Source organism: Haliotis cracherodii, unplaced genomic scaffold, assembly GCF_022045235.1.
Source record: "Haliotis cracherodii isolate W230 unplaced genomic scaffold, xgHalCrac1.p SCAF_10, whole genome shotgun sequence".
NCBI lineage: Eukaryota > Metazoa > Mollusca > Gastropoda > Lepetellida > Haliotidae > Haliotis > Haliotis cracherodii.
The window spans coordinates 49851967-49877676 of NW_027266265.1; the positions used below are offsets into that span (position 1 = coordinate 49851967).

A 25710-nucleotide genomic window follows, 5' to 3' on the forward strand; every position below is an offset into this window, starting at 1 on the left:
CAGAAGTTGTCAATATTTTCGGACGATGATCTCATGTCGGTTTTAGCATTCCCTAAAACTGACCGGATAGATTACTTCAGTGTCACAACATCTGGAATCGATTTAAAATGTCTTTGAGAGATGTCAAACTTTGCCTTCTTGGCGTGAGTAAACAATTTGGTTGTTGACCAATCAAGTTATTTGAATCATCAGCTATATTCTCAAGATCACGTCTGATCTAGTACTGCGCTAGACTACTGTCCAAGCTAGTAAACGGAACATGTTTCTGTATTCTTGTAAATCTGTAGATAAACATTTTCTCATGAGACTCACATGGTGTTAATAAATGATAATAGCCTATTGCATGATTAGTAGCGAAATACGAGGAAAAAATAATCATGTTTATTATCTTAAACTTAAAGGGGCACTGATCTAAAGCAATTCCTCGTGACTGGTTGTTGCCTTTGTTATGTTTTTTTCCCGTGAGTATCCCGATGATATAGCAGAAACCTAGTCTAGTTCGCAATTCGTAAGCACATTTGTCACTTTTATTGATAGTTAGGGCGTATGTTCACATCTATCAACAAAATGAAATAAAGTTTTGGATATAATAAGGAAATGGAGATATCTATGTGGGTAGCATCGGTAATGGTGACGAAGTTTTGATAAGTGACTTGCTTGGTAATTGTGCAATTTTCGTTTACACAAGTTTGACTTGCAACACAAAGTAAATGTTTCTCCTGAGCATTGCATTGTTTATATTTTTTACAGTCAAAATGTGCAAAATTTTCACTCAGGAAATTTATTAAAAGCCTGAATATTCAGTTATTTTACAAATTGACTGAAAAATATGTCCATCTGTATTATTATGATAACGAATTCCAAACATTTGTATGTTTAATATCATCACCAAGAGACTGAAAATGTTACGATGAAAAGTACATTTCTATATTGTTTGGCTTCTAATCCTACATAATAATCTATTGTGATGTTTATAGGCCTTTTTGATCATCTTAATCAATTTTAGTCAATCTGTTAAAGACATGGACAGATTTTTCAGTCAAAATGACTGAAATATTTACACATTTTATAAATTGCCTGAGAGAATTACATTTTACAAACTGACTGTAATATATACACGCTTACAAAGGAAAAGACATGTGAAAACAACGTCTATCTCACATCGAATAATTTCCCAACCAAGACGTAGAGGAACAGGAATGAATCTGTCCAATGCTACAGCAAATGAAAGAAAACAAAATGCAAATTTCATAATTACAACCTACCAAATTTATGTGTATAATTTTAGGCAGCTTCCTTGTTCGAGGAATGTATCCGTGAATATCAACACAAAGGAACAATATCCCACACGTCTTATTCAACGTCAGTGTCTCTGTAACAATCAAATATTTTAAAATATATATGTTGTTTCGGGATATTATAACCCGTTTTCGTTTCTCAACTGATCACTTAGATTGTTTCAGGTGTTTCACATAGGTGTCATGTCTCAAAGGTCAGCTAAGAAAACCCATGCGACAACTTTTTTCATAACGTCCATGGTTCCTAAAAAAATCCATTGAGTTAGATAACAATGAGCAATCAATCAACATATCATCAGTTAACCCTTTGAACAAAGTATGTTGTTTTTACATCGGCACTTCACGCCATGATATGAGTGTATTCCCTTTGTTTTAGTAAACCTAGACACGTAAACACTCACTTTTGACATATCCACCGTGCAAGATAACAGTGATTAATCAATCAATGTATTTTGTGTTAATCCTTTGATGACTAGGAACGATCCGTTGATTTACAAAAAAGTAAATCAACTGATCATTCATCTCTTGCTGGGCTGCCACATGCATATTACATAACACACATTTCACCTCACTTGACACCTGGATTTAGATTGAATAATTACCCCAGACACAATAAATGCCAAATGGGAACCTTTGTCGGGTATTCTGAGCAGTGCTACCACTAATTATGCCTGTAATAAATTCATTAACTGAGCATCAAGGGAATGACAACAAATACACAAGTGTAGGATTATACCAGAAAACATGGGTGACAACAAGGGAGTAGTAATCGTATTATCAACGCAATCCGAAATCCTAAAATCCTTTTACTGCATGGATACTCTTTTATTATTAAATTATAATAATCATATAACTATTTCAAAATGATGACATCCGATGAGCTTCTTTTTGTCTGTTTGTTTAGGCTGAAGAAATTAATTAACATGCGCTCTTTGTCGAAATCTTTAAAGATCACGATTAACCAATCAGTGTTCAAAAATGAGTTAAACAAATATTGCATCCAAGTTTATTCAGTTGTCCTTGCAGATGGTAGCCCAGTCTCTTGTCACGCTCAGTCATGTTGCGTATCATCCGGGTACTCACGGGGAAAAAACAATAACAAAGGCAACCACCAGTCCTGGGGAATTGCTTAAGATCAGTGCCCCTTTAATCATGGTTGATATTGGTTATCTAGACTAGTATTTTAAATAAGAATGAATTGGTTGATGGTGATGATACGTATTATCATTCTTGATGAAAGTTGTATTTCAATAACTGTTCATTAGATATATATATGCGATGTCCATCTATTTATGAAATTAAAAGTATATTGTTTGTTAGGCTATAACTCAGTACCCATGAAAACTATCACTGTATTTGCTTTGAAATCATGGTAATAGCCAATACTACTGAACCAGGAAACTTCCTGTTTTTGACTATATAAAGCTTCTTTGTAACATTGTGAAAGGCTCCCTTGTCTCAGTTGTTCAAAATAGATTTGCTTTTTCATTTATTTCTTTTGAATGGCAACAGCAGCAGGAAGTTAGTGACACCCTATTGACTAAATTTTTTCTGTGTTGAGCATTGCAGACCTTCCGTGTGAATAATATAGCATCACCGCTACTGGTGATGTTTGTTTTCGAAAAAAATAATTTGGGAAATAAACAAAATGAAATTAAGTTTGTCTGAAGCATAATGTTATGATTGTGATTATGTTTCTGGATACTTTATTCATCATAACTAGTGGTGATTGTACTTGAAGAGAATTTATCATTGATTAAGACATGCAAAGACGTATATACTATTCTATATACCATATTCGATGTAATAAGCGCCCAGGGCGCTCTCAAAATTAGAAATTGGGGGCTCTTATTAGAATATTATTTTGGTGAAAAAAACCCAGAGTTGAAAGATAAATTTCATGGTTATGCTGACAGCCTGAAATGTTTATGTATGACATATATTTTTCCAGAATTTTATTGCCCATAATTAAGGGCGCATATAGCACACGAGTGCGTATATATACGCGAATAAATTAGTCTTGTGTACATTGGTCAATGGGAAGGGGTGCTAATTGGGATTGTTCACCAGCCAATATATCAACAAATGTCACCATGGGCGCTTATTAGAGCGGGGCGCTTATTACGTCGAATACGGTACATCATTGATGCATGTAATATGACTGTGTTGATACTCATTGTCATGATACATATCTTAAAAGTAGAGTTGGCGCATTGGCACATAAATCATATTGCAACATTTCACAATATAGATAGCATGGTTTAGATAGGAGCACAGTCCATCCAAATGCCTCAAGATTGTAGACATAATTTATAAGATTATGTATTCTTTATTCTGTGACTGTATAGGAAAATATCAATACGAAAGGGTTGTATTCTGAAACGTGTATTGCTCTAGGTCATATAGCAATATCCCGATATAACAGTTATATTGCACAACGTTACCTGATAGTAAGGTCACAATGCATGATGCGATACATGAACCCTTGCAATGCTAAGAGGGGGCACGGGTGGCCCAGTCGTCTTAGGCACCGCAATTTGCTGTGCAGAGTTGCGTCCCTTGGGTACGCCAGAAACCTATGATTGTGGGTTCGAATCCTGGTTCGCCCGGAATATGTTTCCAGGTTTGTCAGCACCATACCCATGCTCGTGGGTTTCACCGAAGTGGTAAACGTCTTAAGACCTACATCACGTTGGGGTTTCCTCCCACATTAAGCTGACACGTCGTGATATAACTGGAATACTGATAAAAGCGGTGTTAAACACAACTCACTCACTCACTACAATGCTAAGAGATTTTTTACAGTATCAAAGGGAATTAATTGAAGAGCAACTGAAACATATTTGGCATATTTAATAGATTTCAGTTAAATTATGAAAAAGATATTTGAAACCTCTTGTTCATCATTTACATGCCATGCATACTGGCAGAAAATAGTAATTTAGAATTAATATTCATTAAATGTTACACATCGCTCTTTAATATACTTGATATACGTCTAATGCTTCTATATCAGTACATGACCTCTTGTTTAAATGGTGTGGTGATGTACCGAATGTTCAGTTATATTTTGTTTCAGGACTCTGGTGTGGGCAAATCAAGTATTGTCATGAGGTTTGTCAACAACCAATTCAAAAATGCCTTGGAAAGCACTATAGGGTGAGTCGGTTCAGCCTCAAGTTGCAAAAATCTGTTGTGTCTATTAATCCACATTTTTCTCTTCTCATCAGTTAAGTAGATTCTAGTGTTAATTTACATTATTTATGTATAAATGTATATGGACATTTATTCATGTTATTAGTTTAGCTTACCATATTCTGTCAATAGGGTTTTATCTTGACCTGCAAAACCCAGGAGATGCCCTATTACTAATTTCAATGGTCTTTACAGGAAATATAAGGGTCCTTCAGGAAGCTTATCGTATTCAATGTAATAAGCGCCCCACCAGTATATTGGCTAGTGAACAATCCCAATTAGCACCCCTTCCGATTGATCAATGTACACAAGACTTATTTATTCGCGTATAATACACACTTGTGTGTTACATGCACCCTTAATTATGGGCAATTAAATTCAGGAAAAATATATCTCTCGTATATAAATATTTCAGGCTGTCAGCATAAACCACGTAATTTTTCTTACATCTCTGGGTTTTTTCACCAAAATAATATTCTAATATGAGCCCACTATTTCTAATTTTGACAGCGCTTATTATGTCGAATACTGTATATTTCTTGTTTACAATTTGCAGTGACTTGTGTGGCCCTCAAGATGCCATATATCTTTTTCTGTGTCCATGCTAGACATTTGTGCATAGTGGACAAACATATCTATGTCTTGTAAAACCCTGAGTCAATACATTGTAGTGTTAATATCCATTATAAATGGACCTCATTAGCTGAGCTTACCATGTACTAGAAAGAGATTTACTAGACACAGGCTTTAGACTGGAACATGTATATACTAGACACTAATTTTCAAAGTGTTTGTGGCAATTCATTTAAGACAGAAAACATGACTGAAATAGACTAGGAGAGTGTAGTTCAATGTTTAGTGACAACACAATTCTTGAAATTTGGGGATTAAGACTTCTCCAGATGTGACGTCATAATCATGATAATATTAATGTGCGGTTCAGAACGGAGTCTTTTTAGGGGCCACTTAACCATGGCTTTGAACTAGGTGTGCACACATTTTCAATGCCACTCTCTTACCCTGAGTTCTGTGTGCTCAAACTGGTACGTCTACCACAGGCCAGCAAGATGTGATGGTTAGCCTCTTCTTACACAGTCTAATCAAGAAATTACATATGCTTTTCATCTGTTTCATTTTTTATAAATGTCCACATTTAGCTAAACAGATTTCCATTTGCGTATTAATCTTTTGTTCACATTGCCTGTGATTGGTTGTACGGCTCCATGTTCTGTTATTGAAGCCCATTTGAGAGGTAGCGATATCAGAGCTCCAGATAACTTTTGAGCAATTGAGTTTTTACTCTAGGGTTTCTATTTTAATTGGGTTATTACATTTTTACGCAAATACGCTGTAGCTCTGGATACGGTCAGTTGGTTGTGTAGAGAGATATATTGTCATGCTTCTCACTGTGGTAGTACTAGCATATATAATTATGCAAAACAATATATAAGGTACACTGAAAGGCTTGTATTAGGCCAGAATGCTTTATTTTCAAAATAAGCATGTTCGTTTACAAACAAAACTCCAGTCATATGAAATACAATTAGCTTGTGGTAATTTAATGCTAAGTCATCACTGTACTGGAGAGTTTCAATACCTGCCATAATGATCATGATGATTCATATATTTGGTATGAATATCAAAAACAATCTTTGAGAATATATACAGTGCCACACCCTGTTTAAACTAAAGGTTGTTCCCAATATTCCCTTAATTAAAACTAACAACCTATTCCTAACATTGGATTCAACCCCAAACAGGAAATCAAGTACCGCCATTCAGGCGATGTTGCTGACAGATCACGATCTGAAAAATACTATCATGAAAGTGTATCCCATGGATAAGTCGACCCCCTTCTACAGAATCATTTTTCTGGTCCTCAAAATTCGGCTTATCTGCGGACATATACGGTAGGCCCCAAATACATATCATGATACCTTGCTCACGATCAGATGCGTATCATGATACCTTGCTCACGATCCGATACGTATCATGATACCTTGCTCACGATCAGATACGTATCATGATACCTTTCTCACGATCAGATACGTATCATGATACCTTGCTCACGATCCGATACGTATCATGATACCTTTCTCACGATCCGATACGTATCATGATACCTTGCTCACGATCAGATACGTATCATGATACCTTTCTCACGATCCGATACGTATCATGATACCTTGCTCACGATCAGATACGTATCATGATACCTTTCTCACGATCAGATACGTATCATGATACCTTGCTCACGATCCGATACGTATCATGATACCTTGCTCACGATCCGATACGTATCATGATACCTTGCTCACGATCCGATACATAGTATGTAGTTTTATCTGTGGTCCCTAAGCCATTTGTTTCATAGACAGGATGACCAAATACCTGGTACTCTGACGATTTACAGTTGGCAGTGTCAAGTATGGCGCAATGGACAAAAATATTTATGTTCTCATTTCTAAATAGTATTTAGTGCAACAGTTATGACAGCAAACACTGAGGGTAAGAATCAATATTTTTTACGTAGTGTGCGACTGTGATTGATACTTGTATCAAGAAGTAAATAAAATGCGATCCACCGATGCATCGTGTATTGTCCCTCCACTCCGTATCATACCTTGTCCTGTAGCCATGGTCCGTGATGGTTGCAAAAAGATAAATATATTTGAATTTGGACCACTCTAAAATAGTCGATAAATCTTTTATTACACGACAAATCATAAATAACTTCTATTCTAATCTTTTTGAAACTCTGAAATGTGCAACGTAGATCGTGTTAGGTAGGCAGAGCATGTGTACTGTTTTGTTGGTCATCTACCACCTACGACTCAACCTTCGTATCATCTATAACACTCATCAATTATTTGGACCCCGAAGGTAGCGTTGTAGCAAGGGATCACTGTATAAGTATCAAAAGATTGGGTGTTCCAGTAAATATATGTTGTGAATACTTTCAGTGCATCATTCATGACCAAAACACTGTTGGTGGATGGCAATACATACAAGTATCAGATATGGGACACAGCAGGCCAGGAGAAGGTAAGCTGGAGTGAGTGAGGGAGTTGGGTTTAATACTATTCCAGCATTATTCCAATCACATAATGGTATTGCCCCCAAGGACAGGCTTCTCACATTGTACTCAGGTTTTGGGCCGTTGCTTCAACCACTATCCTACTCCAAAACATAAGGAGACACTGAAAGATGGAGCAATGCTTGAAACTACTCAGGTTTTGGGCCGTTACTTCAACCACTATCCTACTCCAAAACGTAAGGAGACACTGAAAGATGAAGCAATGCTTGAAACTACTCAGGTTTTGGGCCGTTGTTTTAACCACTATCCTACTCCAAAACGTAAGGAGACACTGAAAGATGGAGCAATGCTTGAAACTATTCGGATTTTGGGCCGTTGCTTCAACCACCATTCTTCTCCAAAACGTAAGAGACACTGAAAAATGGAGCAATGTTTGAAACTACTCGAGTTTTGGGCCGTTGCTTCAACCATTATCCTACTCCAAAACGTAAGGAGACACTGAAAGATGGAGCAATGCTTGAATCTACTCAGGTTTTTGGCCGTTGCTTCAACCACTATCCTACTCCAAAAAGTAAGGAGACACTGAAAGATGGAGCAATGCTTGAAACTACTAAGGTTTTGGGTCGTTGCTTCAACCACTATCCTACTCCAAAACGTAAGGAGACACTGAAAGATGAAGCAATGCTTGAAACTACTCAAGTTTTGGTCTTCACACTAGTACTCTTAGTTTGTCCTAAAATGTCACTCTTTTATTAACTAATATCATCATGATTATAAACATGATAAATAAATAGAAATAGATCATTTAACAGTGTTCATTGTCCAGCTGCAAGCTGTACTATCAAACTAGTTTTGAACACTGTGTATATATGCATAAATTATGATAAGGCGAATACATTTTAAGTGTATTTAGGCTTTCTCATACAAACTGTTATACTTGATATAGGAATGAATTATGTATAGGATAAAACACGTCCGAGGGAAGTGTTTTATCTAACTTATGAACTGAAAAAAGAAACTTAAAACAACATTTATAAACATTTTTATGTTACGAACATACTTTCCATGAACCTTAGGAAACGGGCGTAAAATATCTGTTGCTGGCGTACGGATCTTGAACAGGACATTCTAAAAAGCAGTGCGGCTTATCAACACCTCTGTAGCCTTGTGGTACACTCACTGGGCTACAGATATGAAGCTTGCAAGTTCGATCCTCGGGAATATAAAGAAAACATTTGTCATTTGATTTTACATTTCATGACATGTTACAATCTGAACGGAAGTTATATTAATAAAATACCCAGGAAATTATATAAAATCCCTGGGATATTATAACACATTATATAGCAAATATGACTTGAATATCCTATAAAATCCTGGGGATATTTTATAAAATCCCAGGGACATTACAACGTCCCTGTTTATGAGATTTAACCCGACTGGAGAACAATAAAATGATGTCACCGGAGGTTTATAAAACAGGGTATCATGTGAATCATGACGGGCAATAATTTATTTAAACACATTATTGACAAGTATTTTTCAATTCTTCTAAATAAATACCACCAAATTAGGAAGAGTTACCATTTGGACCTAAAAAACACATTAGTTTGTTGGAAGGGTATTCTTGTACAGTAAACTATGGTTATTATGAACTCAAATGGACTAATAATTTTTGTTTGTTATAATCGTAGTTCGTAATAAGTATATATACAGCATATATGCAGCAAATGGGTGGAACAAAAAGACAGTGTGTTATGTCCGTCAGTTCGTTATGAGCGTGTTCATTATAACCAAGGCTTTTGGAGCGGTTTTGAAAATAATGGACGATCCTTTTACTGTTAAATATTAGTAATATGTCGCACCTATGGATGATATCTTGTCTCTGTGATACAGGACCGAAACATTTGAATGAACACTCTCCTATACAACATATGGCAGTTCTCTGTAGCTTATTATTAGGGTTGAGTGGTTTTGCTTGTTTAGAGGTAAACTGCAAGACAAAATGCGTGTAAAAATGCGATATGGTCACCCCGAACCGGTTTTAGTCAGATCACTTAGGGAGTTTCCATTTAAGGTCGTATGTCACATTCAGGATGATTGAAAATCATTTACAATTTTAACAAGTCAGTCTGATTTTGAGGCTCTGCCAAATTACAGAGGTAAAGCAGCTATTTGGAAACATTTTGATCATTGAAAGCTTGAGAGTGTTGGATAGTCGGTAGTAACACTGCAGTCCGTATAATATGCAATGTTCAAGTCAAATGTTTGGGTCGGAATCATCACAAAGTAAAAGTTGCAATATATTTGCAATACATATCGCAATGCAGATTGTTGTATTGCAGACTATTGCAATAAGTAATTTCTGCCAATACCATCCCTACTTACGATCAGTCCCTTCAACACAGGTCGACTTGTGTTTCAGTATCGAGCCTTGGCCCCAATGTACTACAGGGGTGCCGCTGCCGCCATTATAGTCTATGATGTCACACGAGAGGTAAGTGAATGAATGATGTTGTATGCTGTATTACAAAAGTCTGTAAATACTGTATTCGACGTAATAAGCGCCCCTCTCTAATAAGCGCCTACGCCGATATTTGCTATTATATTGGCTCGTGAACAATCCCAATTAGCACCCTTTCCGATTGATCAATGTACACAATACTTATTTATTTGCGTATAATATGCACTCGTGTGTCATATGCACCCTTAATTATGGGCAATTAAATGCTCGAAATATATATCTCTCCTATATAAACATTTCAGGCTGTCAGCATAAACCACGAAATTTATCTTTCAACTCTGTTTTCTTTTCGACAAAATAATATTCTAATAAGAGCCCCCTATTTCTTATTTTGAGAGCGCCCTGGGCGCTTATTACGTCAAATACGGAAACCAGATCTTGGCCAGGCAACCACTGGTTGACGGTATGAGCAACAATAGCTCAGGTCACAGTGACATGCTTTCGACCACGCCACACACAGTAATCATCAAATCCAAATGAGAGTGTTCCTTCAAGAAGTATGGGGTACTTAGACATGGTTCAATGGCCTACAGGTTTTCTGCTGATGGATGACGTTAACCAGTGGAGTGTGTGCACAGACCCTAACAAGCATCAGTTCTGTCAGTGCGAAGTCCCTCTTTGTGAAACACATTAATTTTTGTATTTCTGTCTTTTCCATGGCAACAACGTTTTCCTAGTTTCAACTGAAGGCTGACAAACTAGGGAGTTATCTCTGTCTCCAAACTTAGTGCCCATGGCTGGCTAAATGGGAAAAAAATTGTCCCATTGTTCAAAATTTGACTGCACATCAAACTTTTTAATTAAACAGTGTATCAGGCTTAAAAAATGGCTTTTGAAATAATTGTGCAAGTGGGCGGTGTTCTGGGTGGGGGGGGGGGGGGGGCTGTTCAAGCTAGTATGGGACCAAATTTTGTCTACAATAATTTCTAGGAAATCATGTTGTTCTTAAGTATTGTAGCATTTAACTGCTGGGTCGTGTGTTGGAGAGGCAGAAGTATTTTCATGATTGGTACAGAGGTTTACCGTGTCGGCTGTTTATTTCAGTCCACGTTTAGGTCAGTAAAAAGCTGGGTCCAAGAGTTGAGAAGGCAAGGATCACCGAATATCGTCATAGCAATAGCGGGCAACAAATGTGACTTGGATGATCTCAGGGAAGTTAGGAAAAAAGGTGAGTGCTTTATTTCAGTATATCTCGATGCATTTCAAAGAAAACAATTCTATTTGGGGTTTGTTAGGCCTGCCTTGCTTCCAAACACCTCACATCATTGTATCATCCTCTAGCACCTACAGATGAAGATGTTCGCTATGTGAGTTCTGTTCTTTCTGGGGGGCATGAGTGGCCCAGTCGCCTAAGGCGCCGCGTTTCGCTGTGCAGAGTTGCTTCCCTTTGGCACGCTAGAAACCTATGATTGTGGCTTCAAATCCCAGTTCGCCCCGGTTATGTTTCTAGGTTTGCCAGCACCATACCCGTGCTCGTGGGTTTCATCGAAGTGGTAAACATCTAAGACCTGCATCACTTCAGGCTTTCCTTCCACATTAAGTTGACATGCCGCGATATAACTGGAATACTGTTAAAAGCAGCGTAAAACCAAACTCACTCACTCACTCTGTTCTTTCTGTCTGGATGGCACAGGTTTGAAAAAGCTTGAATTTTAGCATTGGTTTTAAAAAGGCCTTGATAATAAACAACATGACTTGAATTACACCCTTACTGCACATCAATTTCTTTAATTATTTAAACACCAAATACCAACATGCTTGTGAATGTCCCTGAACGAAGCAATACTGATTTATGATAACAAGTAATTTAAACTTCGCAGCTGATTTTGCATACCTCGTTTGCATGATGATTGCTTGAATTATGAGTGTTCTAAGGAATGAATCTGACTGCGATCTGGGATGCGTTATTGGATATTCTCTGTCCTTGACGTTTTATATTTATCTGCCGTGATTTACGAGAATAAACATCATTCATTCATTCATGAAATACCACGTACAGATGTTATACCCAACTTAAACCATGGTTTCATTTGTCTTTGACTGTGGTTTACCTAACTGAATTTTTAGTTAAACACCACTTGACAATGACGGAACTTCATTTTTTCCGTATCATTTATCTTGATGATAGAACAATTGCATGAAAAACGTTTGTCGCCAGTGGGATTCAAAGGCTAATGAATGTAGACTTCTGCCACGGCGACTTGGGAGAAATTGTATGAAATAAACAACTAAATATTTACCTACATCAGTACTAGTTGCTTATCCGTTTATGACCTGTGAAATATGTTTTATGTCATTTTTATACAGTCTGTTACTCTATGCATTCTAGTATTTGTACAGTACTTGCGGTTTGGAAACTTTTCGTTCAACAGATAGAAAAGAAATTACTATTATCTTGATCAGGACTATGTTTGCTCATAATAGGCCCATCAACATGGGCAAGTAATATTTAGGTGATTGGTAAATGTGCTCAAGTTGGTACAAAATGAATGGTATACTTGCCCCAGGACATGCATTTCATAACCCAAATCGGCAAAGTGCAAGGTGCATGTGCGAAAGGCTCGGGGAAGGGCCGACTTACACAGTGTTCTCACAGTTGAGCATAGAGTTCCTGGATATTTTCCAAAATAACTTTAACGAAACAATGTTTTTTAAGCATTTTAGGTGCTATAAATGTTTCACATGGTTTAAGTATGTTAGACCACTCGGACCCCAGTGTTTAATCATTGAAATGGTTAATCAAACCACTTGGCACTTTCAACGATTAGACACTGGGTCCTCGTTGTCTAACATATACATATTTCATGTGAATGATCAATCAACAGTTGTCCATGTCTTGAACATGTTGAAAGTCTAAGTCGTTTCGAATATTTAATGTATGCATCCTTCCATGGTTTGAGTGTTTCCTATAATTTGAAAAAGACCAGCTGATCAACTTATTATTCCAAACATTCCCTGCAGTAGGTTTTTACTGCCGTTAGTTTCAAGGCAATGAAATCAAACCTTATGTCATGGTCATCATGCTAGAATGAGAGGAATATGGATTCTGAACTCCATTTGTTCCAGGTCGAACTTTTAATCTTCAAAGACGAAGTGTTCATCTGCAGCAAAATTCCATGAATTAAATAAAAGCAATCAAAAGGAGAACTTTCGTTACATTACTTCATTCTATAGAATTATTTTTTGCACCATGTTTAGTTCCTGTCATGCCTACTCGATTCATCCCAACTTACATGCCAGGGACAAAGATTACATCAAAAACAGCGTATTAGTCTTAATAAAATAATATAACTGGTTCTCAGGCAATGGCTTTTGAAATGATTGTGTGGGCGGGCGGTGTTTTTTGTTTTGGTTGTTCAAGCTAGTATATAACAAAGTTTTGTTCACAATAATTTCGGGGAAATCATGTTCTTAAGTATTGTAGCATTTAACTGCCTGGGTTGTGTGTTCGAGACGAGTAATATTTAATGATTTTTAAAAAAAAAATGGAAATATATACGAAACATGCGACAGACTTTATGATAAGACGGGTGGTGCCTGAGAACCAAAACTATTATTTTTTTAGCCTTAGTTTTAGGAGAACATGTTCCAAAACATTTTTGTTGAAACTAATGTGAGAATTTTTCTTCATGGATTATTATGAACATTGTGTTTTGCAGATGCTCAAGACTACGCCCGAGACATTAATGCCATATTTTGTGAAACAAGCGCCCTGACAGCGGTCAACGTACCGCAACTCTTTGATGCCATATGTAAGTCCGGCAGGACCCTATCATGCCCATGGTGATTCTGTTACTGTGTGTAACACAGGCAGGCTGGTACACTTGTTAGCACCCTTGCTAAGTGTGCCTCTGTTCACCCAACTAATTTTTGTTCGTTATAACCGTAGTTCGTAATAAGCATATTTGCAGCATATATACAGCACATGGTCAGGACAAAAAAATAAGTTTGTTTATATCCGTCAGTTTGTTATAAGCGTGTTTGTTATAAAGTAGTTTACTATATGCCTCTGTTCTCTCAAAAGAAGGAGATGGAAATGTGACTGTTCACCTTCTACCACCTCCCAGGCTGCTTGGGTTGTATGATCCCCAGGGAGCTGAGAATGAAAATTGAGTGCATACTGAACCAGAGGATAATAATATCTGTCAATGTTAATGTAATTTTATGCTTACACCAATTGCCATGTTTCCGTTAAGTTTTCCAGAAACCACATTATGATGTCTTTAACTTGTATAATTGCCTTTTCTATCTGTTGTTCCCAGCTAAGGAGCTTCCCCCCGAGGAATTCAACAATCAACGCTACGGGAGCACGGTCAACCTTCGCCGCAAAGAAGAGCCGAGGAAGAAGGGGAAGTGCTGCGGAGGAGGGGGAGCGGGAGGAGGAGGAGGAGGGGGAGGGGGAGGGGGAGGGGGAGCAGGTTCAAGGGCAAGCAAGGGGACTTGACACCAACACCTGTACTGATTGCTCCATTTAGGAAACCATTGTCTTTCCCATGATATCGTTTCATGTACTAATATCCAGATGGTTTATTATTTGTGATTATTTGTTAAACGAGAAGGTTTAATATACTCATGTCAGCATATCATGTCATTAGGAGGTATGCAAGGGTAACTTCGGTCTTCAACATTTTGTTCCGAATGAAAGGAGTAAGGCTGATAATGACCGATGAGTTTGAAACATTGATATGAAAATATCAGCCCCTAGTTCTTATTTAGATTTATTTGTAGACACTGATGATTCATAATTTGTAAATTTGTTGATAACAAGATATCAAAAGTAGATTAGATTATTTTGTCAAAGATGTTTGAAATATTTTTAGAAAAGCAAACATTTGAGTGAATGGATAGTTTTGAGCTCACCTGTTGAAGTTATATTGTCATCTGTATTGTGTTGCGGGAACAACACTGTCTTCAAAGAATGTATATTTATGATTATGTGAACATTCCTTTAGAATAGATAAGGGCGCACGGTTGGCCCAGTTGTCTAAAGTGCTGTAATTTACTGTGCAGAGTTGTGTCCCTTGGACACACTACAAATCTATGATTACGGGATTGAATCCCAGTTCGCCCTGATGATGTTTCTAGGTTTGTCAGCACCATACCAATGCTCGTTGGTTTCACCAAAGTGGTAAAGGTCTGAGACCTGCATCACTTCAGGCTTTCCTCCCAAATTAAGCTGACATGCTGTGATATAACTAGAATACTGTTCAAAGTGATGTTTAACCCAACTCACTCACTCACTGAACAGATAAAGTAGAATATATTGTTATTAGACAACCCTGTCAGAAAACCCTGAGGTATGTAATTGCTTTCATATTAAAATGTGTTAAAGAAAATAAATAAGCATTGTGACAAACAGGTTACACTTTAAGGGTAATACATTAAGGGTAACACATTAAGGGTAACAGTGTTGATTGACCGATTGGACTATCATTCTAGGTACGATGTATTTACAGCAATCAAAACAAACAAAGCTTGTCAGTGTAGATAATCTTCATTGTGTTACAACTGCAGACAGAAATTGCTCAGTCCTAACTGTTGATCATGTCCGATCAAATTTAAGAATGTCCGGACAATACTTTTTAAAATGTGCGGACAGAAAAATTTAAATGTCCGGTAAGCAATATTTTAGACCGGACATTTGAGATTCCCAATCGGACATGTCCGGCGCATATGACGGTTTCCGGACCCCTGGGTAACACATTAATGAACCAGCTTCCTACGCCTAAGGAGACCTATTTTCCAAGAAGGCATTGCTTTGTTTTTCTGCTTTATACAGCTGGAGGAAGTAGGGTTGTATCGACATTAACACAGCATGAGAATATCGCTACAGTTTAAATAATAACACCTTCAAGATATTTGGAAATGTGCATAAACATATTTTGGAATATTTTAATTGAAAACATGTCTCAGGTTATGAATATTTTAAAATAACTTTTACAAGGAATGACTTTAACACAGCATTGACAAAATTAACTTTATGTTGTTTAAAATAGTGACCATCATGCTCTATAGTGTCACTAATGAGTGTATCGATTCATATGAAAATTTTCAGTTGATATGCTGATGTAAAACATTAGGGAACATATTGAATAATTGCAAATTGTTTACTGCCATTTTAAATACAATTGTTTTATAGTTGGGCTTGGAGGGGTAACTGGAGTACTCGGGTCTGGTGGGTACTGAGAAGGACCTGGGTACCCACAGGACTACCCGGACCCCTGGTTAGTCAGGTGATATATTGTGTAATGACAAAAATGATCTAAAACTCCATGGTTACACTATAAGTCATTAATGATCCCATTTGTTTCTAACACTGCATCCATTCCTTCTGACCTTTATATGTTTGAATAAAGATAAAATTCCATGCAGTAAACTTCAGTGTATGCATGACCAGATCGTTTTACACTCGTATCTAAAAACATTTTGCCAGGGCTACGGTCAAACTTTTCCAAATCGGACAGTTTGTACCTATCTCTACATACCTACAGCGGGTACCCAGGTAGGGTCGGGTAATAGGTTGGTGGGTACCCATGTAGTGACTTTGGACTCGTCCCAGCCCTACTTTATAGATACAACATTAGTTACTGAGTGATGGGTTTGATCATGAGTGAGTGAGTGAGTTTGGTTTAACGCCGATTTAACAGTATTCCAGTTATATCACGGCGTGTCAGCTTAATGTGGGAGGAAAGCCCGAAGTGATGCAGGTCTCAGAGGTTTACCACTTAGGTGAAACCCACGAGCACGGGTATGGTGCTGACAAACCTAGAAACATAATTGGGGCGAACCGGGATTCGAACCCACAATCATAGGTTTCTGGCTTGCCCAAGGGACGCAACCCTGCATAGCGATTGTGGCGCCTTAGACGACTGGGCCACCCGTGCCCCCTGTTTGATCATGAAGGGTTTGTACTCTGTAGACCCAGGGAGAGTAAGTCCCCAGCAAACCTGTGTGTCAGTAGAGGTGAACTTGGAGCAGATGCTTAATGTAATATGTGTGTCATCAGCCCTGACTGGGTGGCACAGTTCTTATTCTTGAACAATTGACTTGCCTTTGCATGTATTTGTGAAGGTGTCACCGGTAGGGCAGGATACGCTTACCTTTTCGCAAACACCTGGTATCATCACTATTTGACTCGGTTTATGGCAGAGATTTCTTATGAATTATCAATATGGAAAGGGTTTTGTTGCTTTTATTTATTATTATTCAGTCACTGGCTTGGGTGGCCCATACTCATTGGTCATTGTAATATTTAATTTTTAAAATAGTTTTTATTCATTCATACAGCTGAAATAATGCTTACTGTGTTGTAAAACAACAAACAAAATATGTTGTGTTTGCTATGTTGCTAAATAATTTCCTGTTATCTTAGGGTACAGATAAGCTATCCTTTCGTAGATCTATGTAGCCATTCTCTTTTGTATTTCTTTATACATTCGACAGTCATCTTCTGAACATGGACACTCACAGTCCGCAGATGAGTTGCGTCCCTTAGGAATGCCAGGAACCTATGATGGTTGGTCCAAATCCTAGATTCATTCTGATTATATTTCTAGGCTTCTCATCACCATTTCCGTGATCGAGGGTTTCACCACAGTGGTAAATATCTAAGGCCTGCATCATTTTGAGCTTTCCTCCCACATCAAGCTGACATGCCGTGATAGAACTGTTACTGTGTACAAAGCAGCCTTAAAATAAACACACTCACTCACTCAAAACTTGTGTCAGCTATGATGGCTATTTGTCAACACTGTCTGTCTCCATCATCAAATTTAATTCCTCTAGACCCACCTTTCACAAATTAATTTGAATTAAAATTTAACAAATTATTTTGTGTATCCTAAATGAAAGCTTATTTCATGTTTTGTAAGTATTCATAACATATGATGTTAATGGCCTGCTGTATTACCATAAATTGGGAAATTGGAGAAGGGCTTATTCCAAGTGCAGTGCTCGGTGCAATGACAGCAGTAGACCTGTATGCCTGTTCATACCGTTATTTTAATGTGTGATGAGAGGGGCACGGGGCGGCCCAGTCGTCTAAGGCACCGTGATTTGCTGCGCAGAGTTGCGTCCCTTTGGCACGCCAGAAACCTACGATTGTGGGTTCGAATCCCGGTTCGCCCCAATTATGTTTCTAGGTTTGTCAGCACCATACCTGTGCTCGTGGGTTTCACCGAAGTGGTAAACGTCTTAGACCTGCATCACTTCGGGCTTTCCTCCAACATTAAGCTGACACACCGTGATATAACTGGAATAATGTCAAAAAGTGGCGTTAAACCCAACTCACTCACTCACTTAATGCGTGTTGATGTATGTTTCCTTCGTTGTAGAGATCAGGATGGGGAGAGGTTTGTCGTACTGTTTATTCTAGACTGACATATGTTCATACTGTGTTTATTCTAGACTGACATATGTTCATACTATGTTTATTCTAGACTGACTTATGTTCATACTGTGTTTATTCTAGACTGACATATGTTCATACTGGTTTTTTTTGTGTAAATCCCTTACATTTTGGAAATATCAGCTGTTTCTTTTTTTGTTAAGTTAGTCGGTGATTTCTAATGTTAAGATTTCAGTGCTTCGAATTCTTAATACAGTTGAGAATCTTCCGCAGATCCATGAATTTCCGGGAATTTAAGTGACCACAAATTTGTGTCCCCCTGAACCCCCATAATCACCCCCAAATTATGGACCAAGCTCCATTGAAAAGAAGTTTCAGCTGAAGAAGAAAATATTGATTCTCATTCCTGTTAATAACACATCTGAAAACACATGTTTATAGATATCGTAAACTACAAACGTTATCAGCAATTTTCCTTATCTGCTGCTGTTGTGAAACAGACATGATGTCACTCCTCTGGAACACTACAGTTGTAAGACAGACATGACGTCACTCCTCTGGAACACTACAGATGTAAGACAGACATGACGTCACTCCTCTGGAACACTACAGTTGTAAGACAGACATGACGTCACTCCTCTGGAACACTACAGTTGTAAGACAGACATGACGTCACTCCTCTGGAACACTACAGTTGTAAGACAGACATGACGTCACTCCTCTGGAACACTACAGTAGTAAGACAGACATGACGTCACTCCTCTGGAACACTACAGTTGTAAGACAGACATGACGTCACTCCTCTGGAACACTACAGTTGTAAGACAGACATGACGTCACTCCTCTGGAACACTACAGTTGTAAGACAGACATGACGTCACTCCTCTGGAACACTACAGTAGTAAGACAGACATGACGTCACTCCTCTGGAACACTACAGTTGTAAGACAGACATGACGTCACTCCTCTGGAACACTACAGTAGTAAGACAGACATGACGTCACTCCTCTGGAACACTACAGTAGTAAGACAGACATGACGTCACTCCTCTGGAACACTTCAGTTGTAAGACAGACATGACGTCACTCCTCTGGAACACTACAGTTGTAAGACAGACATGACGTCACTCCTCTGGAACACTACAGTAGTAAGACAGACATGACGTCACTCCTCTGGAACACTACAGTTGTAAGACAGACATGACGTCACTCCTCTGGAACACTACAGTAGTAAGACAGACATGACGTCACTCCTCTGGAACACTACAGTTGTAAGACAGACATGACGTCACTCCTCTGGAACACTACAGTTGTAAGACAGACATGACGTCACTCCTCTGGAACACTACAGTTGTAAGACAGACATGACGTCACTCCTCTGGAACACTACAGTTGTAAGACAGACATGACGTCACTCCTCTGGAACACTACAGTAGTAAGACAGACATGACGTCACTCCTCTGGAACACTACAGTTGTAAGACAGACATGACGTCACTCCTCTGGAACACTACAGTTGTAAGACAGACATGACGTCACTCCTCTGGAACACTACAGTTGTAAGACAGACATGACGTCACTCCTCTGGAACACTACAGTAGTAAGACAGACATGACGTCACTCCTCTGGAACACTACAGTTGTAAGACAGACATGACGTCACTCCTCTGGAACACTACAGTAGTAAGACAGACATGACGTCACTCCTCTGGAACACTACAGTAGTAAGACAGACATGACGTCACTCCTCTGGAACACTACAGTAGTGCAACAGACATGACGTCACTCCTCTGGAACACTACAGTAGTGCAACAGACATGACGTCACTCCTCTGGAACACTACAGTTGTAAGACAGACGTGACGTCACTCCTCTAGAACACTACAGTTGTAAGACAGACATGACGTCACTCCTCTGGAACACTACAGTAGTAAGACAGACATGACGTCACTCCTCTGGAACACTACAGTTGTAAGACAGACATGACGTCACTCCTCTGGAACACTACAGTTGTAAGACAGACATGACGTCACTCCTCTGGAACACTACAGTAGTAAGACAGACATGACGTCACTCCTCTGGAACACTACAGTAGTAAGACAGACATGACGTCACTCCTCTGGAACACTACAGTTGTAAGACAGACATGACGTCACTCCTCTGGAACACTACAGTAGTAAGACAGACATGACGTCACTCCTCTGGAACACTACAGTTGTAAGACAGACATGACGTCACTCCTCTGGAACACTACATTAGTAAGACAGACATGACGTCACTCCTCTGGAACACTACAGTTGTAAGACAGACATGACGTCACTCCTCTGGAACACTACAGATGTAAGACAGACATGACGTCACTCCTCTGGAACAGTACAGTAGTAAGACAGACATGACGTCACTCCTCTGGAACACTACAGTTGTAAGACAGACATGACGTCACTCCTCTGGAACACTACAGATGTAAGACAGACATGACGTCACTCCTCTGGAACACTACAGTAGTAAGACAGACATGACGTCACTCCTCTGGAACACTACAGATGTAAGACAGACATGACGTCACTCCTCTGGAACACTACAGATGTAAGACAGACATGACGTCACTCCTCTGGAACACTACAGTAGTAAGACAGACATGACGTCACTCCTCTGGAACACTACAGATGTAAGACAGACATGACGTCACTCCTCTGGAACACTACAGTAGTAAGACAGACATGACGTCACTCCTCTGGAACACTACAGTTGTAAGACAGACATGACGTCACTCCTCTGGAACACTACAGTTGTAAGACAGACATGACGTCACTCCTCTGGAACACTACAGTAGTAAGACAGACATGACGTCACTCCTCTGGAACACTACAGATGTAAGACAGACATGACGTCACTCCTCTGGAACACTACAGTTGTAAGACAGACATGACGTCACTCCTCTGGAACACTACAGTAGTAAGACAGACATGACGTCACTCCTCTGGAACACTACAGTTGTAAGACAGACATGACGTCACTCCTCTGGAACACTACAGTTGTAAGACAGACATGACGTCACTCCTCTGGAACACTACAGTTGTAAGACAGACATGACGTCACTCCTCTGGAACACTACAGTAGTAAGACAGACATGACGTCACTCCTCTGGAACACTACCGTTGTAAGACAGACATGACGTCACTCCTCAGCAATGTGACAGTTGTGATGTCACTCTGGAAGGCAATGACATTATGATACAATTGATGACGTCATATTCTTCTGCAATACCTGAAAGCAATATCTGAAAACAGTGAAGTGAAGAACTTAATATCTAATTCATCTGGTTAACATAAAACATACTCCATGTGCAGTGAACAGTCCGAAAGATGTTCAGGATCCAATCATATTTAACTGTGTTTTTCTTCCAACCAGATTACTGTACACACTCCCATTGATTTAACCAGTGCTTTAACCCTCCATGTGTGTCATTTGAAGAGTACCTGCTTAAACTATACAGTTTTCACAATATCTACCTTAGAATGGTTCTATGTTCTAGTACAGACCAGTGGGCATATTTATTGGTAGACATTGGTGGTCTAGCCTAGTGGTTGAAGTGTTAACTCATCATGCCTAAGAACCGGGTTCGATTTCCCACATGGGTACAGTGTATGAGGCCTATTTCTTGTGTCCCCCACTGTGATATAGCTTGAATATTGCTTGAAGCGGCATAAAACACTACTCACTCACTCTTTATTCGTAGTAACATTTGTTGAATGTACATTTACTATATGCTTGATAATTCCTGTACTGTTGCACTTGTTTCTCCTTGAGATGACAGGAATGAGGATTAGTTGGTCACAATGCCTGGGGAGCATTAGTGTAACATGGTCTTCTGCCAGATTGATATCAATGCACCATGACAAGAAGCCGTCATATCTCTATCAGCCACTGGTTTGCCTGCCATCATGGCTTTCTCATAAAGAGTGTTGATGATTGGTTAACATTTCCTGATTAATCATTGGTTTGAAGCCACTGATGATTGATTAGTGATTGGTCTTTAATCTGTTAATAGGAATATAAAGGTTAAATTAGCAAGATTGGGGCAATCTTTTCCAGTACCAATCATTGCAATAACGATAAAGAAAACTCTTAGATAATAATGGACTCCACTCCTCAGGACTACGAGGATGCATTGCAGTAGACTGCCTGCCTTGATATCCAACTTTGATGTTTTGTCTACTTTGTTACTGTTTTAACAACAAATTTATTGACATTCATTTGAATAGAAGGAAAATAATCAGTCACAATTTCATGATCGTTTCCTTGGTAACAAGTGAAATCAATCAATGATACCTTGCCCTACTTTAGCTTTGCTACTGACTACTGACAGCCTGCCCTACTTTAGCTGTGCTATTGACCACCAACGGCTGCCCTACTTTAGCTGTGCTATTGACCACCGACGACTGCCCTACTTAAGCTGAGCTATTGACCACCGACGACTGCCCTACTTTAGCTGAGCTATTGACTACAGATGTCTGCCCTACTTTAGCTGAGCTATTGACCACCGATGACTGCCCTACTTTAGCTGAGCTATTGACCACAGATGGCTGCCCTACTTTAGCGGTGCTATTGACCACCGATGACTGTCCTACTTTAGCTGAGCTATTGACTACTGACAGCCTGCCCTACTTTAGTGTGCTATTGACCACCGATGACTGTCCTACTTTAGTGTGCTATTGACTACTGACAGCCTGCCCTACTTTAGTGTGCTATTGACCACCGATGACTGTCCTACTTTAGCTGAGCTATTGACTACTGACAGCCTGCCCTACTTTAGTGTGCTATTGACCACCGATGACTGTCCTACTTTAGTGTGCTATTGACTACTGACAGCCTGCCCTACTTTAGTGTGCTATTGACCACTGATGACTGTCCTACTTTAGTGTGCTATAGACCACCGATGACTGTCCTACTTTAGCTGAGCTATTGACCACCGACGACTGCCCTACTTTAGTGTGCTATTGACCACTGATATGACTGTCCTACTTTAGCTGAGCTATTGACCACCGACGACTGCCCTACTTTAGCTGAGCTATTGACCACAGATGTCTGCCCTACTTTAGCTGAGCTATTGAACACCGATGACTGCCCTACTTTAGCGGTGCTATTGACCACCGATGACTGTCCTACTTTAGCTGAGCTATTGACTACTGACAGCCTGCCCTACTTTAGCGGTGCTATTGACCACCGATGACTGTCCTACTTTAGCTGAGCTATTGACTACTGACAGCCTGCCCTACTTTAGTGTGCTATTGACTACTGACAGCCTGCCCTACTTTAGCTGAGCTATTGACTACTGACAGCCTGCCCTACTTTAGCTGAGCTATTGACTACTGACAGCCTGCCCTACTTTAGCTGAGCTATTGACCACCGATGACTGTCCTACTTTAGCTGTGCTATTGACCACAGATGACTGCCCTACTTTAGCTATTGACTAAAAAATGCCTAGGCTACTTAAATATAGGTGTTTGTTAAAATTTATTCAGAATTGTCACAAATAGGTAGAGGTATTTAGTTGACATGATGTTTTAAATATTATTACCTGTAGTATTAGTGTCACCTAGACACAAATGTCAAATGTGTTTTTAATTAATGTGATATGTAGATATAATAGCTTTACCTTCCAGATCAGACTTCAATTGCTATTGAAAACATCAAGTTGGCAAGCTTTCAAGGTAACTCCAGTATTAAATATGAAACTGGGGTTTTGAAAACAGCCCCGAAGTATTTTTGATCATTTTGATTATGAAATAATGATAGCACATGAAATAGACATACATCTGTTGTAGATAGTTTTTGTTGATGCACTTTGTATTAGTGTCTAAACATAATGCCAAAAAAATATTTTTACCAAGGTTTCCTCACAGGGAGATTACAAGCGAATAATCTTTTCCTCTACAAACTTTTTAATAATGAGAACACAGGAGGAACAGCACACTTGATGACCATGCTTGTCTGTGTAGTATGTCTCTATGACATTGTGCATTACGTGTAGATATGTTGTTTTATTTATTGTGCATGTTTTTTGTTTTTAATGAAAATTCGAGAGTCTATATATTCTGTTGAGCCATGTTTGTACAGTGTATGAAACATCTGTGCTATTTGGTGCATGTTTTATTCACACAAGCTTTCCTGCGTGTAACCGTGGAGGCAAAGAAGTGTTGTCATTGTGTCAATGAAGTTTTATCAAGGAAGTGAAAACTGATTTGGTCGATATATCATGAATAATATCATATCCTGAAAATCATGAATTATATTTTTATCACAAGATGATGTCAATTCAGTCAAAGGGAGACAACTCTGAAGACCCTTGGTAAATGAACTCTTCTTATAAAGAGGTATCAATTACTCTATGCAGATGTGTGTTTGTGTTACTACAAGTTATTCATCAATGTTCATACTCAATTAGGCATACAGCTGTGTTTATGTTTATGCTATACTGTCTCATGAACCAGCCATTCTAAGCTGTCAATATGTCAGTGTTAAATTTTTGAGAGAATTATTTCAGGAAAATGCTTTTTCTTTTTTAACTCGGGGGCACGTCTAAGGCGCCGCAATTCACTGTGTAGAGTTGCGTCACGCCAGAAACCTATGATTGTGGGTTTGAATCCCGGTTCACCCCGATTATGTTTCTAGGTTTGTCAGCACCATACCCGTGCTCGTGGTTTTCACTGAAGTGGTAAACCTCTGAGACCTGCATCACTTCGGGCTTTCCTCCCACGTTAAGCTGACACGCCACGATATAACTGGAATACTGTCAAAAGTGGCGTTAAACCCAACTCACTCACCTGCTCTTTTTTAACTCATTCCCATGATTGTATTGCTTTATAATAATCACATTCCATATTAACAATATCAAACAAACATGTACAAGGACACCAAATGTTCAAAGATGCTTTAAACAAAGACAGTCTGTGAAGCTTTTACACAGAGAGGGGAGACAACTCAATGCATACAATAATCTACATGCATGTTTTTGCTAAAATGCATGTTCAATCAAAAGGGCAATAATAATCATGATAATATGAGTCCAAATGTACACATGAACAATTTATATGGATAAGGGTGGATCTAAGCCAAATCTTTTTCAAATTTACAGTCGCAGATTCGACTAAAAATTGCAAACAGGAAATATAATAAGCAAAGACTGAGTATAATTTCTTTTGTCAGATCATTTTATTTTTGAGTGACTGGATTAAAGACAAGAAGAAGTAAGGACACAAATATTGTTTTATTTAGACTGACAAAGAAACCTGAAATTAGGTAAAAAAATA

At 38.8% G+C, this 25710-nt stretch overlaps 1 protein-coding gene across 1 annotated transcript; it reads left to right on the plus strand.

Annotated features, from left to right (window-relative positions):
- On the plus strand, positions 1 to 15282 carry LOC139451949 (ras-related protein Rab-22A-like). Its single transcript, XM_071233236.1, has 7 exons — positions 1 to 143; positions 4378 to 4457; positions 7457 to 7538; positions 9956 to 10027; positions 11099 to 11222; positions 13714 to 13806; positions 14317 to 15282. The coding sequence occupies exons 1-7, from the start codon at positions 108 to 110 to the stop codon at positions 14496 to 14498; spliced, it is 669 nt and encodes a 222-aa protein (XP_071089337.1). The 5' UTR covers positions 1 to 107; the 3' UTR covers positions 14499 to 15282.
- Positions 15283 to 25710: the final 10428 nt, after the last annotated feature.